Raw genomic sequence first — 21,462 nt, forward strand, 5'->3', positions numbered from 1 at the left:
ACATGAGCCAAAGGCAGAGGCTCAACCCACTGAGCCACCAAGGCGCCCTAGACTTTATTTTAAGGAATCTCTACACACAATGTGGGGCTTGAACTCACAACCCTGAGATTGACAGGCACATGCTGCCCCCATCTGAGCCAGCCAGGTACCCTGAAGCTATCTTTATTCTTATGAGAGCCTAAAACAAAACCAAATACCCAGGCAATGTTGTGTGTACTCTTACTGCTATATAATCAATGACCGCAGAGGCATTTTAGGGCCTCCCCATTCATAGCCCCTGCTGTCACGGCTGTTAACTCCCTGAAGGTGGGAACAGGAAGCTTTGAAGACCGGAGTCAGAAAAAGTTGCAGGAAGGTAAGAAGTTTGGAGGTCAGGAGATTCAGGGATGAGGAATGACTTTAGAAGGATCCGGCACGACACGTAACGCAGATCCTTGTTACAGTCACAGAAATGCCAAACCAAGAACGCTGAACTGAAAAACACACTTATTTCTGGAGTCCAACAACGTGGGATGCTGGGTATCAAGGAAGGCAGGGCAGCTCCTGGCCCACCGGATGAGGAAAGAACTCAGCTCCTCCATGTTGTTGACCAAACACAATACAGCTCTGGTTACTCTTTAAGTACATAATCAGAATAAATTAAATTCTGCTTTGCAGCATTCCAAACTAGCTGTATTTGCTAACTCACAAATGACTGCGATTTATAATCGGACTCCTTATTGTTGAGGTTTTCCAAATTTCTTCATATTTGCCATGTTCTTAAATTCTAAAAGCAATGTATAGGTTATATTGATTCAAAGTTGGTTATTTATATTGGTCTCTACTCTCTAGATTCCATAATTAAAGGACGGAAATCACAACATTCTGTCCTCCCACGATAAGGCGCCATAGACTTCAGGACAAACTCAGAAAGCCGAGAGGCTCTGGGCAAGTGTCACTTAATTTCTCTAAACCATGGTTTCTTTATCTGGCAAAGAGAATAATCCCTATCTCACAAAGGTACCATAATGATTAAAACAGGATATATGCGCATATACAAATATGTGTGTGTGCCCCCCCACACACACAGGGAGGGAAGAAGCATGGGTTAAATTAATTAATTTGCTAATAGCTTCATTCTTTACTTAAAGTACTGAATCAGCCCCCCAAAAGGCAGGAGATAAAAACAAAACAAACAAAAAAAACCCCACAAACCCATCAAAGACCTGGTTCAAACTGGATAATCAGCTCCTTAAAAAATTTGACTATAGGGGCGCCTGGGTGGCTCAGTGGGTTAAGCCGCTGCCTTCAGCTCAGGTCATGATCTCAGGGTCCTGGGATCGAGCCCCGCATCGGGCTCTCTGCTCAGCAGGGAGTCTGCTTCCCTCTCTGCCTGCCTCTCTGCCTACTTGTGATCTCTCTCTGTCAAATAAATAAATAAAATCTTTAAAAAAAAAAAATTTGACTATAAAAAAAAAAAAAAATCTTGGCCCACACTAAATGCCCAGAATCATTTCATCATTTTCCAATTAAAAAAAAAATCATGGAACACTTTTTATCAATTCTGGAAGGTGCTACATGATACATCCCTTCATTACTAACTTTGGTGGACTTTTTTCTGCTTGGCTACAGGTCTTTGAAATGCTTTGTGTTCTATTTTATATTTAGTATTTTTGATGTCTTGGAATGAAACTCATTAAAATAAGTGACTGAATCATGCCTGGCGGGGACTGGCAGAGGCGAGACCGTTGGTGAGGCGGCCCGCTCTTCCCCAGGAAGGCTAGAAGGCCGGCGGGCTCGACTCCTTGAGTAGAAGGTCCCTCCTGTCTCTCAGCTGGGAGGACTTGGCCAAGCCATGGTCTCCCAGCTGCTTAGCCTCCCAACGCACATGAAGACTGGAGGGAGCGAACTGGTTCCCAAAGGGGTTTCTCCTTCCCCTGGGGAATAAGGGTTGAGCGCTCTGCCGGGAACGCAGGTGCTCCTTCTAAGGCAGGAATCAGGGAGACAGAGCAGGACTGACAGCACCTCCCAACCTCCTGGACATCTCTGCAGGCTTCCCCTCCCCTTGGCCCTCATACTGCTGATGTCAATGAGCTTGGAGACAGGACACAAACTCTGCAGGTTTGTCCAAGCTCTTGGATCTAAGTCCAAGTTGCTAAACTTAGAGGAAGCTTGACACTCGCTAGACATCTGAGTAAAGGCAGATCCCTAGAACCTGTTCAAGGGAAGAAATCAGTTCTTGCCTCCGCTCTGAACACCTTCAGACAAAATGCGGAGACCCGGGGGCGCCTGGGTGGCTCAGTGGGTTAAGCCGCTGCCTTCGGCTCGGGTCATGATCCCGAGATCCTGGGATCGAGTCCCGCATCGGGCTCTCTGCTCAGCAGGGAGCCTGCTTCCCCTCTCTCTCTGCCTGCCTCTCTGAATACTTGTGATCTCTGTCTGTCAAATAAATTAAAAAAAAAAAAAAAATGCGGAGACCCAACGCTATTGGCGTGTCCTGCCTCAACATCACCCTTGACTTAGAGTAAGTTTAATTTTACTTCTTGCTTAGAGTGTTAATTAACTCCTCATGCCAACACACGTGGGTAAAGAAAAGCACCTCGCCCCCCGCCCCTGCCCGGATGCCTCTCACCTGGGCCGTCTCTTCTTCTTGCTTCCTCTTCTCTTCCTCAGTCTCTACCAGCCTCTGTTTGGTCAGGAGGAGCTCCTTATTCAGCACATCTGCCTTGTCTTCTGCCTGCACGCCAGAGCACACGGCAATCATAAGGAAGGCGAAGAAAGAACGTGTGTGGATACTCTCTCCAAACCTAATCTCTAGTTATGATGGTTGCCTCATGACCAAAAGCCATGTTCCCCCTCCTAGCTCACCCAGGGGACGGCTGCTTTCATGGAAGGCCAACTTCCTAGCAGGCACGTGGCACACATCATCTCTGATCCTCACAACAACAATCACTTTACTGACAATGGCAGTGAAGTCTGGAGAGATCGAACAACCCGACTGGGGCAGACATGGAATAGGAGAGGCGTGAGCTGAGTTCAGACGTGAATGGCATCAAAGCGCATGCTCTTTTCTAAATGCTTTTTACACATTTTCAGTCACTCTGAGACTGTGTACATGGCTAGGATGAAGGGGTGGAGCCGTATACAGAAGCTTCTAGCTGTTAGTGCCCGGGGGGTGGGGGGGTGAGGATTCAGAAAGAGACAGGCTGATCCGTGGTCAACAGTAGGTGAGAAAATCCAAAGACCAGTAGAGGTAAAATGGCTCACGAAGGGACGCACAAAGGACTGTGAGTACAGCAAGGAGAAACCCATGACAGAGATGGCCTTCGGGAAAACCGATCGATGGACCGGGCACCCGATCAGGAAAGGCCGCGTTTCTGGAATGGCTGAGCAGAGCTCAAAGTGAATACTCTGCTATTAACGTGGATACAGAGTCCAATTAACCAGGAAAGCACCATGCGTTTATTTAACTAGTCAACACATGCCTACTGCACACCCTAGAGCCTTAACTCTCCCTGTAGGTCTCAGCGTCAAGTTCACATCTGCAGTGGAGTGAGCCCTGAGCTCTGTCCTACTCACCCTGACCTAAATCAGCTCCTCAGCTCCATCTAAATGAGTTCCTCTGCCTACATCTCTCCTATTTCCCTCAACAGCACTGAGCACAATCTCTACTGACAAATCACACGTGGGGGTTTTTCTGTCTTGCCCATTAGACTTGCTCATCCCCATCTCCCCAGCACCAAGGCCAGCACCAGGTGGGGCGGGGACTCCCCAGGTACTTGGTGAATGAATGGAGGTGACTCTCCAATCACTGCCCAGGGGGCACTGTGTGGGGTGGAGGTGGCACAGGGCCACAGGATGAGCTCAGCAGAGAAAACCACAGACACAGAGGACAGACAGCTATTCGAAGAAGCTATCCTTGGCCAACAACAGCGAAACATTATCCAAAGAATCGTAAAAACTGGCCAGGTGGCCATGCATGTGTTTTGCCCCATCTCCCACTTGTCCCGATGGCCGGGCCAGCACAGTCTGCCGGGGCCTGGCAGAGAAGAGGCACTCCAGCCTCTCTGTCCGGGGTCATAGTGCCCAGTGTCCCACAGTCTGATGGTCACAGCTCTGTTTTCAGATAATTTGCAACTATGGTGTAGTGAAGGTAAAAAAGTCCCTCTTAAAAAGACTTTAAAATTTACTCTAATAGATTTTTAAGAGGGAAAACTACACAGCAAAAGTATATCCTGAAACTAGAGGTGGGCAAGATATCCGTGCAAGTTATGTTTTCATAAACTGTATATGATATCTGGTGCAGATTACAGACACTCGAAACAGCCAATTTGAGAGCCAGTCAGATGACTGCAGTCAGAGCAGGGAGCACCTCCCCAGACTCTCTGAGGGAGGGTCAGAGAGCAGAGAATCAAGAACAGCAACACAGATCACTTCACTGTTCTTAAAAATCGAACCAAATCTAGGTCCCCACAACTTCAGCCCACAGGTTCAAGTTCTACCTCAGACTTATGTAAGTAACAGCCCTCCTGATAAAGAAGAGTGCAATTTAACGTCCTCTCCAGTAGCCCCCCGCATTTTCCAGTTTGTGAAGAGAAGAGTCTTTCCTCTTCATGACACTCTGAAGTGAATGTTTTCTAAGTCTGGCTTCTTAAAGAGATTCACCCCAAATTTTTAGCTTTTTGTAAATTTCTGCTATCAGGACATTTAAGCTTCTTAAATTGTGCATCATACCTAGACATTCTATTTTATAGTTTTGGAACACTAAAGGAGTGTTTCCGACATCTGCAGAAATTGCTGGGGGTCCCATGTGGGAGGAGCATCAGAATTTTCCAGAAGCTTCCTCCAGAGTCTTTCCTCTATGTTAAACAGTGAAGTCAGAATGATTCTACAGCTCATCAAGATAGGATCACATCTGAAAAAACTTGGTTCTCCTAGGAACAGTCTTCTGGGTCTTTGGACAACCTTCTAGGCCTCATTTAATTAGAAATCATCTTTCATGTTAAATGAATCTCTAGGGATGTTATACTGAACAGATAGATACTCATATTCTTTGAATTCAAACTATAAAATCTTCACCATAATTTGTTAAGATCACTGTCATTATTAATTCTAATCACTTACTAACATTCTTTTTTAAGATTTATTCATTTATTTGAGAGAGACAAAGAGAAAGCAGGGGGAGGGGCAGAGGGAGAAAGAGAATCTGACGCAGACTCCCCACTGAGCATGGAGCCCAATGTGGGGCTCAGTCTCAGGACCTCGACATCATGACCTGAGCCAAAATCAAGAGTCGGCCGCCCAGCGGACTGAGCCACCCAGGCGTCTCAGCACTTACCAACATCTTATAATGTCTTATTTTGTTTTTTAAAAGATTTTATTTGACAGGGAGAGCAAGAGAGACAGCATAAGCAGGCAGAATGGCAGGCAGAAGGAGAAGCGAACTCCCTGACAAGCACAGAGTCCCATGTGGGACTCGATCCCAAGACCCCAGGATCAAGACCCAAGCCAAAGACAGATGCTTAACCAATTGAGCCACCCAGATCCTCCCTTAAATGCCTTATCGATGTGGAGACTTCTAAGTGCTACCTGAGGTTCATACGACATACACAGGAGAGGAAAAAGCACTGCCATTTGTGATTTCATCATCAGTTAACGGATAACCTGATCGAAAGGTTCAGCGCTCACATCAGGGATGAGGCTCTCTCAGAAATGATTTTTCAAATCACTAGTCAAGCCAGGGGCGCCTGGATGGCTCAGATGGCTGAGTGTCTGGCTGCGTTTGGCTCAGGTCATGACCCCAGGGTCCTGGGATCCAGCCCCGCATCGCGCTCCCAGCTTGGTGCAGAGCATGCTTCTTCCTCTGCCATTACCTCTATGCCCTCTGGCTCTAACCCTCTTGTCTAATAAATAAATAAAACCTCAAAACAAACAAACAAACAAACAAACAAAAAAACCAAAAAACTGGTCAAGCCAGTTGTTCAATTTAAAACAAAACAAAAGACTTTACCACTCATCACATGGAGCCCCTGCTCTAACACAGAACTTGCTCTGGTTGGAAGGACGAGGAGGAGCCGTGTCTCTTCTGTTTGTTCCTTGCGAACAAGAAAGGACAGGAAGGGCTGAAGGCAGCTCCCTACAGAAACCGAAATGGAGATGTTGTATCTTTTTACATTGTTAATCAAGGGGAGAAGTCCTTATTCTCAGAGTCTGAAGGAGGGCAAGTTGTCAAAACAGAAGGCTGTTTCAAAGAGAAAACTTAAGAGGCTTTGGTGCCCAGGAAGCCCAAAGCCAGCACTAAAGGGACAAGGGTAGGGGATAATTTGTTCTTAAAGAATACCTAATTACCTAATTAGTGCTTGTTTATTTACATATTATCTTGAATACAAGCTGCTTTCATGTTTGTTTTATGTTTGTCCAAGTCTGGCTATTTTAATGAAGAGATGTGATTTTGAGAAAAGTGGCAACGGAAAAGTAGGGGGTGAACAGGGTGGAGGTGGGCAGAGCCAGCACTTTCCCTAGGCGGTGGGTGCCCTTCCGGCCTGGCTGGGGGACAAGACACCAAAAGGGCATGGACAGCTGTTGGACAGGGAAGTAAGCCCTGCTCAGGCAGAAACTGCAGAATCAGATGTTTGGAGATGTGCATGAAATAGCAATTTTTATCCTTTTACCTAGATAACAAGCTTCAAAAGGCAAGGGCCAGGTCTTCCTTACTCTTTTAAAAGAAGAGGTATAAAGGAAGGAAATTAAGAGAAAGAGGAAAAAATGAAAGAATGAAGAATCTTTTCTTTAGGGACTAGAATCTACACAAGCTATCTACCCAGATACCCAATAGTCAGTTATTTTGGGACTATGCATGCAGCAGTCTTTCCAGGCTGATCCACAAGATGGACTTTCTTGGTGGTGTAACATCTTTTAAAATAATATATTATTTTTCTAATTATTAATAAGGTATAATGCATATTATTACTAACCCAAGGGTTGTTAAGAATTTAAGGTCTTCTTATAAAAGATAAAATAACTGAAAACAAATGCAAAAGATGAATTTAAGTTAGATTGACTCTCATCACCCAGAGTATCTAGAACTAGTATTCTGATGGATTTCCTCGTAGGCTTTTCTCCTTTTGAGGTATTTTTTAGCTTCTTTCCTAACACAATGGCCCTCTGCCAGCCACACTCCTTGCAATTTAGATGCAAGCATTATATACAGAGAAATTTATAGGTTTTACAATGTCATAACATTATCTTCCCATTGTTTTTAAAAAACAATTCCCAAAAGACATTTGCTTTCATTCTCCCCTTCTATTGGACCTACACATTCTTTCTACTTTTTATTTTTCTGAGTGACACAGTAGTAAACCATCTTGTACACATCCCGCCGACCAGATTTCTATTTTTGTTAGAAGAGCTTTCCGAGTCAGAATCTATATGCCATTTTCCTCATTTATTAAATGTAAGATTAAAAAAACACCTGCTTGGCGGAGTCATTAGCAAGATTAAATGAGAGAACGGTTACAGAATTGCTGAATATAGTCCTTGGTGTGTTGTAGGTGGTCAGTAGACATCTCATCTCATTACTTTTTAATCCTTTTAAAAGGCCTGATAGATAACACCAAATACACTTCCTGCACAACTTTCAACCTACGACTCTCTCTCTAATGAATTTCACCGCATCTCCACGGAGTCCCCCTGCTTAAAACTCTTTCTCATTTAGTTATCCATCTTCAGAAAACTATTAATGGATAAAAGATTTGAAAGAACAGAATCAAATGTGAGGCCGTTGGGGGAGCCTGTATGAAAACAGGAATCTCATTACAGTACTGACTCACCAGCGTAGTGTCATTAACACAAAAATGTACCAGCTAAGGTCAGACTGGTCCTGGTCCTGATGGACTGGACGCCCTCCGTCTTCTTTGGCTCTCTCCTAGTCACACGTCTCTCCCACCCCCTCTAATAACTTCCGAACAGCCCAGCTGAATGGTTTCGTGGGGAAAAAGGTCACACCCCGACCTCCAGACCCCCAACCAGGCTGCTTTTTGACCTTCCACATCCTGTGTCCCACAAAGCAGTTTCTGTCTTAATTTCAAACTTTATTTACTGTGAATTCCTTCGGCTGCCCCTTTTCCTCCTTTAGCACTATTTTCCTTAATAGTCGTCTAATCCCTATCTTACTGTGATTGAAACTTCTGAGATGCAAAACCAGCCGTATATATGGGGGGGAAAGGAGTAGTACCAGGGACCATTTTTCAGCATTTAAAAAATTTCTCCAAACATTTAATCATATTTCTATTACTGGATATTGTGTTTGAAATATTGTCAATGAGCAGTCAGCGTACAGGTAATTTTTTTTTTTTTTTAACAGATTCAACAGTGTTAAGTCTCAGTCTTTCTGACCCTGACACCATTGGTGGGGAACAGTCACTTCTGAAGTCAGAAAAGAGAGATAATTTTAAACCCGCCCAAGACTCCTTCCATATTGCCAAGTATCTTTTAAAACACCAGGGACAGAAAACAAGAAGTCCTAAAGCTGTCAAATACTGCTGGAAAGAACCAGGCAAGTTGAACAATTTCAGGTCCTCCTAGCAACAGCTACCATGTATGGAACACATGGTGTCGACATGCTTCACCTTATTTTACCTACAGGCAGGTTAAGAACCGCGCAGGGTCGTGTGGGGAGTAGACGGCGATGCAGGGATTCACACCTAGCATCTTGGCCCTCAGCCATCAGAGAGCGTGTCTCTCCACTAATACCCATATCTTCATGTACATACTTCTTATAAAGTCCTCACGTTCATTGGAGATGAGAACTCTTCTTGGAACAAAAAGAAAAGTGCCTTCCAATGCTGGCGTGGCACTGGTATAGTCTTGGTGACTGATATTCCCAGGTAATTATACTGGCAGCCCTCGGCTTAGGAAAAGTACAGATGAAGAGAAGAGACACCACAGAAGTTTAGAGTTATAAAGAAAACAGCATAGCACATGCTGTTTGGAGAGGACCCCAACCCTTCTCAAAGGCTCATGTCTTCCACCCTCTCCAATTAGCTCAGGCTGTCCCCTCCCACCTCTTGGCCTGTACATTCAGCCAACCAGCAGCCAACTCAGCATCGGGTACAGAGTGAGCCCCGGCGGGACCGCAGGGAGAGCAGCTCGATCCTCAACCTTGAGGAGGTTGTCACGGTTGGACTTCAACCCAGCAAACAACAGGTTTACCTGATCCAAGTCATTTCGCAGAGCAATCTTGCTGGTGACGAGTTCGTGGGCAAGGTCGTCGTTCTCCTGTTCCAGCCTCATGCTGGCCTCCTGTAGTCTCCGGTTCTCCCTCTGCAGGAAAAGAGCAACAGCCAGAGGGAGGGGCATTAGCGATGAGTCACACTAGCAGAAACGAACGGGACTGGCGAGGGAAAACAGGCAACGACAACAGAGTGAACTTTGGAAGGTGTAAGAAGGAGGAGGCGCGAGCGGCACAGGAAGGCAGGATTGCTGTCCAAGAAACAACAGTGAGTTAAGCCAGCGGTGCAGGTGCGGCGGTCTACCTGGTGACGGTTACAACTGTCCCTGACAGGCTGCATGGTAAAGGCTGCATTATTTAAAAAGTGCCACAAAAGGCAGAATTTCTAACACCTCCCCAATCCTGTGACCTTTCATACAGACCCAGAACACAGACACTGGCCAGCCTCTGTTTGAAACATGCACAATAATCCGACCTTAACCTCAAGGGAAACTGCACGACGCAGGTGGTGTCAAATGCGGGGAAACCACTAGACGTTTCTGCACATTGTTTTCCCAGTATCACAGTTCACGTTAATTGAATATATTCAATTATGAGCACTAAATGAAGAAACATGGGTTCCGGACTTTTGCTATCAACTGACATTTCATCCTTGGTGTAGAAATACAGTGTAGAATACTGTGTAGAAATACTTCTCTGAACACCGATGTTTGTACCAGTAAGAGTGAGAGTCCTTACGACAATGGCTCTAAATGTTTGTAGGAGTGCTTTGAAAAACTTCTCAACTTTAAACTTCAAAAGACTCTTGGTAAAAGAAATTACCGAGCTGCTTTTTTCCCTCTTGAGCTTCCAGGAAAAAATCTGAAACAAAGTCCTATGATGAAAAGAGCCAAGTCACATTCTTACGAAGGAAGGAGGAAGGTCTCCCCTGAACTAAACTTTATGAACCGTGGACACACGCCATCTATTTTCAGAAGAGCAAGCCACTGTCTTTCATTCCAAAGTATCAAAAGCACTTTTTTTTTTTGCTACTGTTAACAGTTATAGGAGATTCAAAGAGAGCTGACAGGAAAGACTTCAATGTGATGAGATCTTCCTGTTTTTCAGATTTATACTCCTAACAGTGTTTTCTGCAAGGATAGCAGAAACTCAGAGCAGTGGTGCATGACCAGAAGACAAATCTATGCCCAGGAAGAGAGTGTGTCATTGTGTCACAAGGGGCGAAAGGACATTTACCTTCTACAGAACAACCTGGGATTGGTTATATGGAAAAAAGAAAGCCCCATTTCTTTTTTCTTTTTGTTTCTTAAAGAAGGGCTAAGAGACCAGTGGTAAGGGCAGAGACTAAGGCTTTCATAGGGTGGAGAATCCCCCAATGGGGCCAGCAGAGAAGCTGAGAGATGAACCTGTGCTTTGACTAGAACCGCCCAACAGAGTCAATTTCTGTCTTCTCTTTTAGAAGACAAAGACTGGGTTTCTGAAAAAGAAATCTACTGAAGAAGATAAAAACAGTCCCAAATCTCTTAAATGCTTTTAAGTAAATTCATGATAGAATTCCATGCAGTGTTAAAATATAAGTGAAAAATATGTAATGATCAAAGATATGCTTAAGCCACCTCATAGGAAAAAAAAAAAAAAAGACAAGGAATTAGAAAGTCTCGTTTTTGTAACAACATAAATAACATTAATTGTAGGTGCTGGATTAATTTTATTGTTGTCTTTGTGCTTTAAAAATGCTTCTAAGGGGCGCCTGGGTGGCTCAGTGGGTTAAGCCTCTGCCTTCGGCTCATGTCATGATCTCAGGGTCCTGGGATTGAGCCCCACATCAGGCTCTCTGCTCAGCAGGGAGCCTGCTTTCCTTTCTCTCTCTGCCTGCTTCTCTGCCTACTTGTGATCTCTGTCAAATAAATAAATAAAATCTTAAAAAAAAAACATTTAAAAAATGCTTCTAAGTTTTCAACAATGAATACAGAATACATGGGTTTAGAATGTTATCTAAAAAAATTAAAAACCACTCAGAATCAGAATGAGAATTTTTTTCAAGTTCACTCCTGTTAGAAGCTCATATTGTACCTGAAACCAAACTGGATCTTCGTTTTTAACCAAAATACGATGTAACCCATCTAAAAGTATGGCCTTGCCAGGAATCCTTTCCCAAGATATTCCTGAAAAGACCATGTACATATTTGTAGGGGCACATCGCACTGATCCAGTTCTGTCTGTCCCCTCCTCTACAGAAGTCCTAACCTCCACAGAGGTCCTAACCTCCCACAGAAGTAGCATAAAAGTTGTCATGAAAATACATGCAGAAAAGCAGCCAGGGCCTTCACGGCGAAATCTTTCCATCTTTGCTGAAGCAATCCAAATTCTAGCAGGGGCACAAGACTTAGTCTTTTGCTCTGGTACATCTAAATATTACTCCTTTTTGTGGAAACAACTTGCCTACTTGTTGAAAACTCAGAATTACCAAAAAAAAAAAAAAAAAAAAGAAAAAAAAGGAAAAGTTCCAGAAACTTTTCCCATCCACTTCCTCCTCACCAGGAAGGAGCAGCGATGCCCAGCACCATTTCGTCAGGACACAGCGCACCCAGGTGGCTGCTGAGCAGGGAAGCGATTGTTCTCACCTCCAGGAGTCCCTTCCCGAGATCCCCTGGTGACAGGACTCCAGGCCCTACTCCTGAGTCAGGGTCTGAGTCCTCCTCACAACTGTACTTGCATGACTTCAAGATGCAGAGTCCCCTCAATGTTTGCTGACGTTACAGTCATTTCACCCAAGTGACAATGTTGCAGCTCAGGTTTTTCAGGTGACAGTGACACAGGCTTACAAGGGAGTTAAGATAACCCGCACGCAAAGTCACACATGCAAAAGTGCTTCGTTGCAAGTATGTTATAGATGGCACCAGGCGGCTCCTTCTCTCCTGATCGGAGACCAACCCTTGGTGGGTGACATTACCTAAGGAAGAGGGGGAGCTCAGCTTAGTGCTGATGGACACATGCCATCACCACGCCTGTTGCAACTAGAACCCTTCCCTATGGACCTGCGGCCAAGGGGGGAGAGGGGAGACAGGGGAAGATCTGGGAGAAACCGTGAGTGTCTAAGCGTCCCTAAAAAGCTAAATGGCCTCAGGGGCGCCCCTACCGGCTTGGCTTTAGCAAAAAGCTTCGGTTGGGTGTGTACACAGCAAGCAGCAGGGCGAGGGGACTCCTGCTTTGCACTCACAGACATGTGGGCAAGCAAGCTGTGGGGCCGAAAATGCAGTATCGTCCTCCAAAGTCTGAACCTGGGGCAGGAGGCGTCCTCAGCAGTTCTCCCAGCCCCTGAGCGGGCGGGCAAGGCACCGCCACCCACCGGGGCGGGGGTTCCTGCCAATGAACCTGCCCACACTCGCCAAGGGTTCAAGTGAGGTGTCTTACTGGGTGGTCTTTTCCAGCCCCTCCCAAGGAGCCCACACTGCTCCCCCGCCCCTCCCTGGAACTGACTGATGCAAGAAAAAGCTTTACACTAGAACGAAGAAGAAGGTTCCATGTGGATGGGCTTCGTTCATTCTTAAAGGTCAGCAAGGGCTGCCTGCCCGAGTGCGCCTGGGGGTCAGCCCGGCAGCCTGTCCATGCAGAGGCAGCTGCGTGCCACGGTGTGCACAGAAGCAGATGTGCCCAGCTGCTCTGAGCCTGTCAACACCACAGGCAGCCGGCTTCCCGCTCCTCTCCGGAGAGACGGCAGGAGACCCCGCTTCCATAACCCTGGAAACGCACACTGCCCTGTCCGGCCCATCCTCCATCCTCCAACATCTGACACCATCCCAGCAAAAAGCAGACGACAACTTGCCTCCTTAGTTCCCTGCCCCCCCCGCCCCCCCCCCGCATAAGAGCTGCACGGCTGCCACGAAGAGTTTGGTTAGTAACTTTGGGGAGGAGGATACTGCATTTTGCACAGACAGACAGACGCCGGCATCACAGACATACACAGATAAATAACTTACCTCCTCAAAAGTCATAGACCAACTACCGTTTTCAATCATAGGTACAAAAGACAAGTGAAAAAAAAAAAAAAACAGAATATCCAATGAAATTGCACACCTACTAATACAGTTATGGAAATGGCAATAACAGAAGCAGACACTTGTTAACGCTGTCATTTACTCTAAGTTCTCTGTCTGCAAACATTCGTTGGAAGAAAGTACACTTGAGGCAGCCAGTGGGCAAGTCTCAACCCAGCCAGACTAAGATTCAAACTCCTCCCCTGCACCCTGACTTCGCAGTCCGTGTGATGGCTGGAAAATGCTGTCTGCGGGACTATGGGCAACTTGGGTGTGAGTTGTTTACACTGTGTTATTCCGGCCGGGTGGAAGGAACTTCCTCCTATGACAAGGTCGGAAACGTTGCAAAATAGTTCATTTTCAGGCAACAGACTGACATTGCTGGGCAGGGGAATGCTTCCAGCTGTCCTGTGAGTCTGAGGGCTGGAATGTGGGTGAAGCAGCACAAGGGATGGTGAACGTCATTTATTCCGTGATGAGAGACCGGAGCAACGGGAACCGGCATTCAGAAGAAAATAAACGAAGGCTTACAGGAAAAAATGATGGGAAATGAGGCAGCTTCGTAAACCCTAGCTCAGTATTTTGGGTGTGTCATCTGCTACTATAAATGAATTCTTGGCCCATGGTTTTAAAGACATTTAAGGGTCAGGAGAAAATGTTTTCCTAAAAGACCCAGTGCAATTTTATTAGCAAAAACACACTCAACTCTCCCATGTTTTCGTTTGGATAATTCTTTCAAGAGTTGATAATTAGCATCATCAGATTTTCGCAAACAGCTTTTTGGCATTCAAAGGCAAATGCCTACAGATTAAATGTTTAAATGTCTACATTGTCTGCAAATGAAGATTTGAGAGAGAAAATCTGGATACTTGAAATCATTTTATGCTCTTCCTTTGCCCAGTGTATCCGGTTTTATCTTTCTGGTAGAAATTTCAAAAAATTGAAATGTCAAACTAAAAACAAAATCTTGGTAATAAGTAACTGGCAGTTGGCAAACCAGACTACGGTTCTCCTAGCATTTAAAAAACAGTCTTTGGTTATTTCCTAGCACTGGGGTCAACAAGCTTTAGATGTAAATGGCCAGACACAAAGTATTTTAGGCTTTGCAGGCCTTATGATCTTTGTTGAGATTACTCAAACTCTGCCACTGTTGTGCAAAAGCAGTCCTAGACAGGTGATAAGGAAACAATGGGTGTGGCTGCGTTCCAATAAAACTTTATTTACAAAAACAGGCAGTGGGCCCATTTGTCCCTCATGCCATATTTGCAGATACCCTGCTCTAGCATACAAATCAAATTTTTAAAAAAGCAAATGGGTTACAGAGGATGTCAAAACATGTCAGTGTGACATAATTTTCTCAGTAATGCTACTTACACAGGAAGCAAAATTTACTAAAACTTAAAATAAAATCACTAAAAATTGAATAAAAGTTTTGGAGAATTAATTCTGAAGATCAATAAACATACTTAGAATATTCTTAATATGTGTAACATTCAAACCTCTCTCAAGTGTTAAAACTCAGTGAACAGGTATCATCAGAAGCCACCTGCTCCTTCTTAGTAATTTGCTCAAGAATCCTCAATAGGGCTTAGCTTGCAACTTCCACCATCTTACAACAGAGTTCACTGGATTATCCACGATCAACAAGAGTGGTGGCCTTCTGAGGTCTATCACAACGTTATCACAGGCAGATAGAAACCATGCTCTTGACTCTCAGTATTCATTAAAAGCATATTATTTCATAAATGTAAATATTTCCAAAAACCAATGACAGTTTCTGTAATGAGGAAAATTTAAAATATGTAAATTTATTTTCATTGGTAGAAAAGAGTTTTCAAAGATAGATTCACTTATTTTGACTTCCTGAGGAAGGAAAGGCCCCACAGAGTAAGAAGGGGAAGCCTTCCTTCCCCCATCCCCAGGTAATTTGGCAAAATTTAAACTTCTTTCACTTGGCAATTTAAAAACAAAATGTGATATCTGGTCTAAGTTACTTCATTAGCTATAGAAGAATGGCAAATAATGTAAGTCCAATTAAGCTTTACTTCAAATATTTTGTATTATTTTTGCCCAGTATAATTAAATAGCTTAATTTTAAATTACATACAGGGATAACTGCTCTACAAAAATTAGTATGTGTAAGACGAACTTTTTGCAAACTTAGAGGAATTACTCTCTTCCTGTTTGAATTACACTTCGATAAGAGAATTACTACTTCTAACCTCACCAAAGAAATTAAACATTCTAAATTTAATTATACTAAATGTAGATAAGATACCTGAATTAGAAATGATGCGTAATACTATCTGTGTCCTGAACTCAAGAGAGTTTAAGCATTCCCGATTCTTTCTAGGATTTGCCCATCTAGAACAGGTAATAACATAATCTTCATTACGCTTTGGAAGACTCACTGAATTAATTAATTAGCTGTGCTTTCGAAGGTTTACCTCACATCTGTGGAAGTACTTAATTAAATAAGAAAAGCATACCATCTTCCAGAGGTAGAGGAAGGCTGCAGTTCTCTAAAAGGTGCTGTCAACAGATGACATTAGTAGAAAACTATCTTTCCCTAAATGGAGACAACTCAACTCCTTAAAACAGAAAACAGTATTACAATTTCTGAGGCTGGTAACTACTTATTAGGGGATTGACTACTAATTTTTAAAATATACTAAAACAGCTACATGTATTCCTAAATGTGTGTTTTCTGGGGGCTTGTATGAAAATGGAAATATACATGATGGATTTCTAGAGACAAGTCCTTTATCCTGTGTTTCCCTTCATTTCAGATTAATTAATTTACAAACCGAAGTTTCAAGTAGATAAAAACTACCACACCAATCTGGCCAGGTCAAACTTAAGAAGAGACTTAGAATAAATGTTCTATATTCCTCTTCCAATAAAGTTTCCTTTTTGCGTCTTGAAACGGAGTCAAGAAGATCGGCAGAAAGAGCACACCAAATCCTGTAGGAAGCCATTACAGACCTGATTTTCAAATGCAAACTGAAGCCAAGACCAGGTAGCCTGGTGTGTACACAAATTTATACAGTTCTATGTTTGTGTGCATCCATATTTATACATGAAAATGAATGTATCACCCACCTACATTGGCCTTTCCCCTATAAATATGAATACACACAGGATTTATAATCATTAATGAGCTCTAAATCTGACAGAAGGTCTCCCTCCCACAAGTACGGCTTCTGCACAGGCTTCTCTTGCATGACCTGGAATTTATGAAAAGAAGATGGTAGGTTGGATGCCATTCCCCTTGAAACATTTTGCTTGGATCTTTTTTTTTTTGAGATAGAACTCACATGTTATGAATTTCACCTTTTTTAAAATGTACAATTCAGTGGTTTTAGTACATTCACAACATTGTGCAACCATCACCACTGTCTTGTTCCAGAATGTTTTTGTGTTTAGGGTTCTAAAATTTACCAACATAATTCATCTCTTTCTTTGTGGTTGAGATTTAAGTGTTAGATACAGGGGAGTATAGTGACATCACTTGAAAACGTAGATGTCGGTATCTGTCATAAAATTAGAACACATGCTTGGATAGATACAGCAAGAACGTGATGGCTCAGGGCTGCCTCTGCATTGCTGGGTCTTTCATCCCACCTCTGGCTTCCACGCAAGGGGCCTTTTTTTATGCCAAGGGAAACAGCATCAAACTGAAAAATCTCTTAGAATGTTTTATTGTATGACATTTCTGGGCCTTTAAAAAAAATTGACGCAACTTTCCTAACTCCCTTGCCATCGAGTGAGCTCAGGGTAGACATGGCATTTTAAGTAGTACAGACCTTCACGGGGGAGGAGGGCTTGTTAGTGAACTGGTCTAAGTTCTGACTTGATGCCCACAAAGATCTTCTCAAGTTATTCTTAAGAATTTGCACAACTAGGTTCCCAGTCCAAGATCTACGAATTATAACGTGCTCATTCCAGGGACACAGATCTTATTCTTGACAGGATTAAATTTAGAAGAGGCTAAGAGGTATTTCTTGAACACTTTCTTACTTTAAGGTCATTATAATGAGTTTCTTAAACTAGATATTGAGTATCTGAAAGAACAAGCCTGGTGATGGTTGGAAACTATGATGCCAACTATCACCTTGAAAATGTATTTGAGGGGGCACCTGGGTGGCTCAGAGGGTTAAGCCTCTGCCTTCGGCTCAGGTCATGATCTCAGGGTCTTGGGATCGAGCCCCGCATCGGGCTCTCTGCTCAGCAGGGAGCCTGCTTCTTCCTCTCTCTCTGCCTGCTTCTCTGCCTACCTGTGATCTCTGTCTGTCAAATAAATAAATAAAATCTTGGGGGGAAAAAAAAAAGAAAAAGAAAATAAATGTATTTGAGGACTGTAACTTTACTAGGTATATTCCCAATGTAAATATTTAGACATTATTAAAAGGGTACAGAAATACTAGATGTATGGACAAGCTATTACAGTAAGATAAAAGAAATAGTTATAGAGCATATCTGATATGCGTAAGTTAAAAGAGCATATCTGATATGCGTAAGTTAAAAGGAGTATCTGTTTTCAAAACAAAACAAGTTTAATTCTACTTTGATCCCGCAGTAAAATGTGAACACACTGAAAGTCTTATGTGTGGGAAGTACTCTTGAACAAATAATATGCACTGTACTGTTCACACGTATCTACTTCGATGTGAAAAGGATTTACAAAACAGTACCAAGTTCAGTCCCAGACTGATTTTAAATGTACGATTTTAGTCTTTCGTTGCCTTCTCTTCTATTTTAAAGCACTCTTCCCAGATTTTATTTGTAATGATGGCAACTAAGAAAATTAGAATGATCATCTAAGCAGTAGGAGGGCTTCGTTTAGGATCCTTAAGAATATTTTTAAATTACTACTTCAAGTCTTCCTAAAGCAGCATGTGACAGGAGCTACATTAAAACGGGTTTTATTGAGGGGGTTGGTGGTGGTGGAGATGAGCCTCAAACCTTACTCTGTGAGCGCCCTGCGGGTTAATAGGTATCTACCAGAGCAGTACGTGGGCCCGTTCTAGAAACAAGGGGAGAGGCATAGTGCTGTCAGGCTACTGGGGAGGAACCCCTGGGAGAAATGAGAAGATAAGCAAGGGACTGGTAGAGCAGATCCACGCGAGGGGATGTTATTCTAGTAATAATACCTGGGTCATGGCAGCCAGCAGGCTTCAAAAGGCTAATAACCACCATTTACTGAACAGCAGCTCTGTGCGAGCCGCTTCACACACGACATCCCTCATCCTCACAGGAGCCCTTTAAGGAGATGTTTAAGCTCATGCATGTTTTACCGATGAGGAAGAAGCATGATAACTAGCCCAGTGCTGAATACCTTTAATACCTATCCCACACTGAACAACGGGCTAGGTATTAACCCCCCCAATGTGTTTAACAAATCCTGTGTTTTTGTTTTTTTTTTTCCTGGAAAGGCAAAATTTGAACTCAGGTCCAACTACAAAATCCACATACTCCTGCCGTGCCCCACTCTGCTCCACAGAGGAGAGAAGAGGTACTGTGAGTCCAGCTGCCCCTGGTGACTTCTCTGACCACGTGAGGGCCACTCAAGTTACAAGAGCGGCAGTCATCCCGCTGTGGGGCTTTCATTAACAATGCCACCTCAGTACTTTTCCTGGAAGGATATTTTAGCATTGGTGGTGCTCAGTGTGAAAATACAATATTCTCTAATCCCAGGGTTACTGATGTGAAGACAGAGGGAATCGTTAGGCATCTGTAGGAATCTAAGGAATTAAAACATGTTCAAGGGAGATGATAGTATGTCAGCTGGAAAAAATAAGTTCAGAATCAGTGTTTCTGCAGCACTGCATCATGGGAACAGCGTTGCTAACTACCACTGAAGAGATCTATTCCCGTGAATGGCCCAATTTTTTTTTTTAATACTACAGTTAACTAGGATATTCAACTGAAATCAGGTTTGATTCTGAAACTGCAAACTGTACTGAAATGTCACTGTCACTCAGATTTGTGGAAACAAATGTTGCAACAAACACCATTACTGTGCTCCATTAACCTTTGTGGGCTTTATTTTTCCTTCCAAATGAGTTTGTATGTTTAACAGCCACTACAGAAAGAGGAAAGTCTGAAGCATTCTTGTATCAGGCTTGGAACAGTTCACCTTCTAAAAGTCTTTGTGGACGTGACCGTGCACAGCTAACACAGTCCTTTGCCACTTTCCTTGTTTTCTCATTTTTGAAAGTAGTCGATAGCCACTTTCTCTCTTTCTTTTTCCCTCTCTTTCTCTCAGCTTCTTATGAAGATTCCAAGTAAAAATGCAACAGGTGGAGTTACCTACAAATATACAAACTGAAAGAAAAGAAATATTATGGTTGGCGACTCAAGAGTTTCTTGAAATGAAAACATACCTGGACATTAATCATGGTCAGGGAGCGTCTGAGTCAATCAAGAAGGAAAGGGGGGTGAACTGGCAACTACTGTTCCTTCGGGGTACAGAAGGCACTTGGCTCTCATGGGTGACCCATGCCTCCCCTACCTTGTATCTATCCATTGGGTCTTCCTGCTGCAGCTGACTCTCCCGCATTGTCTGATACTCTTTCTCATATTTCTTCAGTTTCTTGGTTGGTACCTACAGGGATTAGAAGAGAATCATGTTAGATAAGGACGTGATTTGGGAAAACATTTTCTGATACGGTGGCCAATTAAGTCTCCGGCATTCTAAGGGAGCACACCCAACTCAAAGTCGCGGGGAAGGTCTAGATCTGAGATCTGGGGTCTGCAAACTTTTTCTGACAAGGCCTAGATGGTTTATTGTAGGCTCTGTGGGCCCCGCTGTCTAGGTCACAGCTACTCCACTCTGTTGTCACTGCAGACAAGTGGCTGTCATTAGTAGTATGTAAACAAACGAAGAGTGGCCATGTTCCATGAAACTATAAACGTCCATTTCTGTGCTGCAACACACTGTTTCTTGTAAATCTATCGACAGTGCTATTAATTCTAACTACTTTTCAGTAAAATTCATTCATAGTGTTCCACCATGTTGAAAAAAAAATTATTTTATAAAAGGAAAAAACTGAGCAACAAAAATATTTTTAAATAGAGTCAGTATACTGTACCCCAGAGAAAGAAGATTCTACAGGCTGTCACTGAAACTCCCTACAAACAACAGAATCGCTGTGCTGCGTGAGATAATAGATCATCTAAACGACTCATCTATTTCTTACCAAAATTGTGTCATCTTTAAAAGACAGCAGTCTACTGTTTTATGGAGAAAAAAAAAGACTAAGACTTACAGAATCTTAGAATTCTAAAAATAAACTAAGAATAACACAGAATAAAGGTCAAAGGATTTGGCCCTAGACAGATCAGGGTCTGAACACCTCCTATTTTTTTCTTTTTATTAACTATGAAACCTCTTGGCAAATCGGTACTTAACCTCTCTTGGTCTGAGTTTCTTCATCTGTAAACAGCAGGCAAACAAATTTCCACTTCATAATGGCTGTCAGGAGAATTAAATGCTATAAACAGGCGAAGTATCTAAAATACTGCCCGTTTCCTGGAAAAAATTTTTTTTAAATATTCAATAAAATTAATGTATTATCATCAGTGATCCATGTAATAGATTAAGTCCACTTCTAGGCTTTCCTTGGATAATCAAAATTATATAATTCCTTTCAACATCAAAATATTTATTTAATGTTTAGGTGCTAAAGTAAGTTGACTTGAAATGAGGAGAAAGTTTATCTAATTTTTTAAAAGACAACAGATGTGTTATTTTGCTGGATTCTTGGGGACTTGAAGGTAAAGATGTGTTGATGCTTAGTATCCGTTGTCATGAGACCTACCTAAGTCATCGGCCCACAGGAGGCTCTCAGCAGATTGTTTCTTGTCGAGGACAAGATTTGGTATTTAGAAAACATGTAATATGTGCCTAAGAATCTGGCCAGAGAATTTGTTCAATAAAAGCAAAGACGCCATGTGTCATGCCCCTTTGTATTCTAACAACTCTGCTCTTCCATCCAGGAGCATTCTCAGGTACTGGAATTACCTGCTTCTCACCACAACGGGGAAATTCCCAACTGGAGACCATGGAAATCATTCCACAACCACACGATGACAACACTCATCTGGCCGAAGGGGGAGTCTCCCCAGTGAAACAAGAAGGACGGACAGTTTTCAGGGCGTAGCTGAATTGCAAAACCACCGCCGAATGTGGTCACGAGAAAGTAACTTCTCATT

At 43.1% G+C, this 21,462-nt stretch overlaps 1 protein-coding gene across 7 annotated transcripts in view; it reads right to left on the reverse strand.

Annotated features, from left to right (window-relative positions):
- RABGAP1L (RAB GTPase activating protein 1 like) overlaps positions 1–21,462 on the reverse strand; it is a 763,170-nt gene that overhangs the window by 14,416 nt on the left and 727,292 nt on the right. For 4 of the 7 annotated variants that reach the window (XM_047704248.1, XM_047704249.1, XM_047704254.1 and 1 more), the window contains 3 exons: positions 19,760–19,852; positions 9,190–9,300; positions 2,612–2,716 (listed from right to left, as the gene is read on the reverse strand). In XM_047704248.1, the coding sequence (XP_047560204.1) occupies positions 2,612–2,716; positions 9,190–9,300; positions 19,760–19,852 (309 nt within the window). Of the gene's footprint in view, positions 1–2,611; positions 2,717–9,189; positions 9,301–13,188; positions 15,206–19,265; positions 19,573–19,759; positions 19,853–21,462 lie in introns of those variants that run through there. The other 3 variants (XM_047704250.1, XM_047704258.1, XM_047704256.1) reach the window with 2 other exon arrangements.

Source organism: Lutra lutra, chromosome 15 (genome assembly GCF_902655055.1).
Source record: "Lutra lutra chromosome 15, mLutLut1.2, whole genome shotgun sequence".
Classification (NCBI taxonomy): domain Eukaryota; kingdom Metazoa; phylum Chordata; class Mammalia; order Carnivora; family Mustelidae; genus Lutra; species Lutra lutra.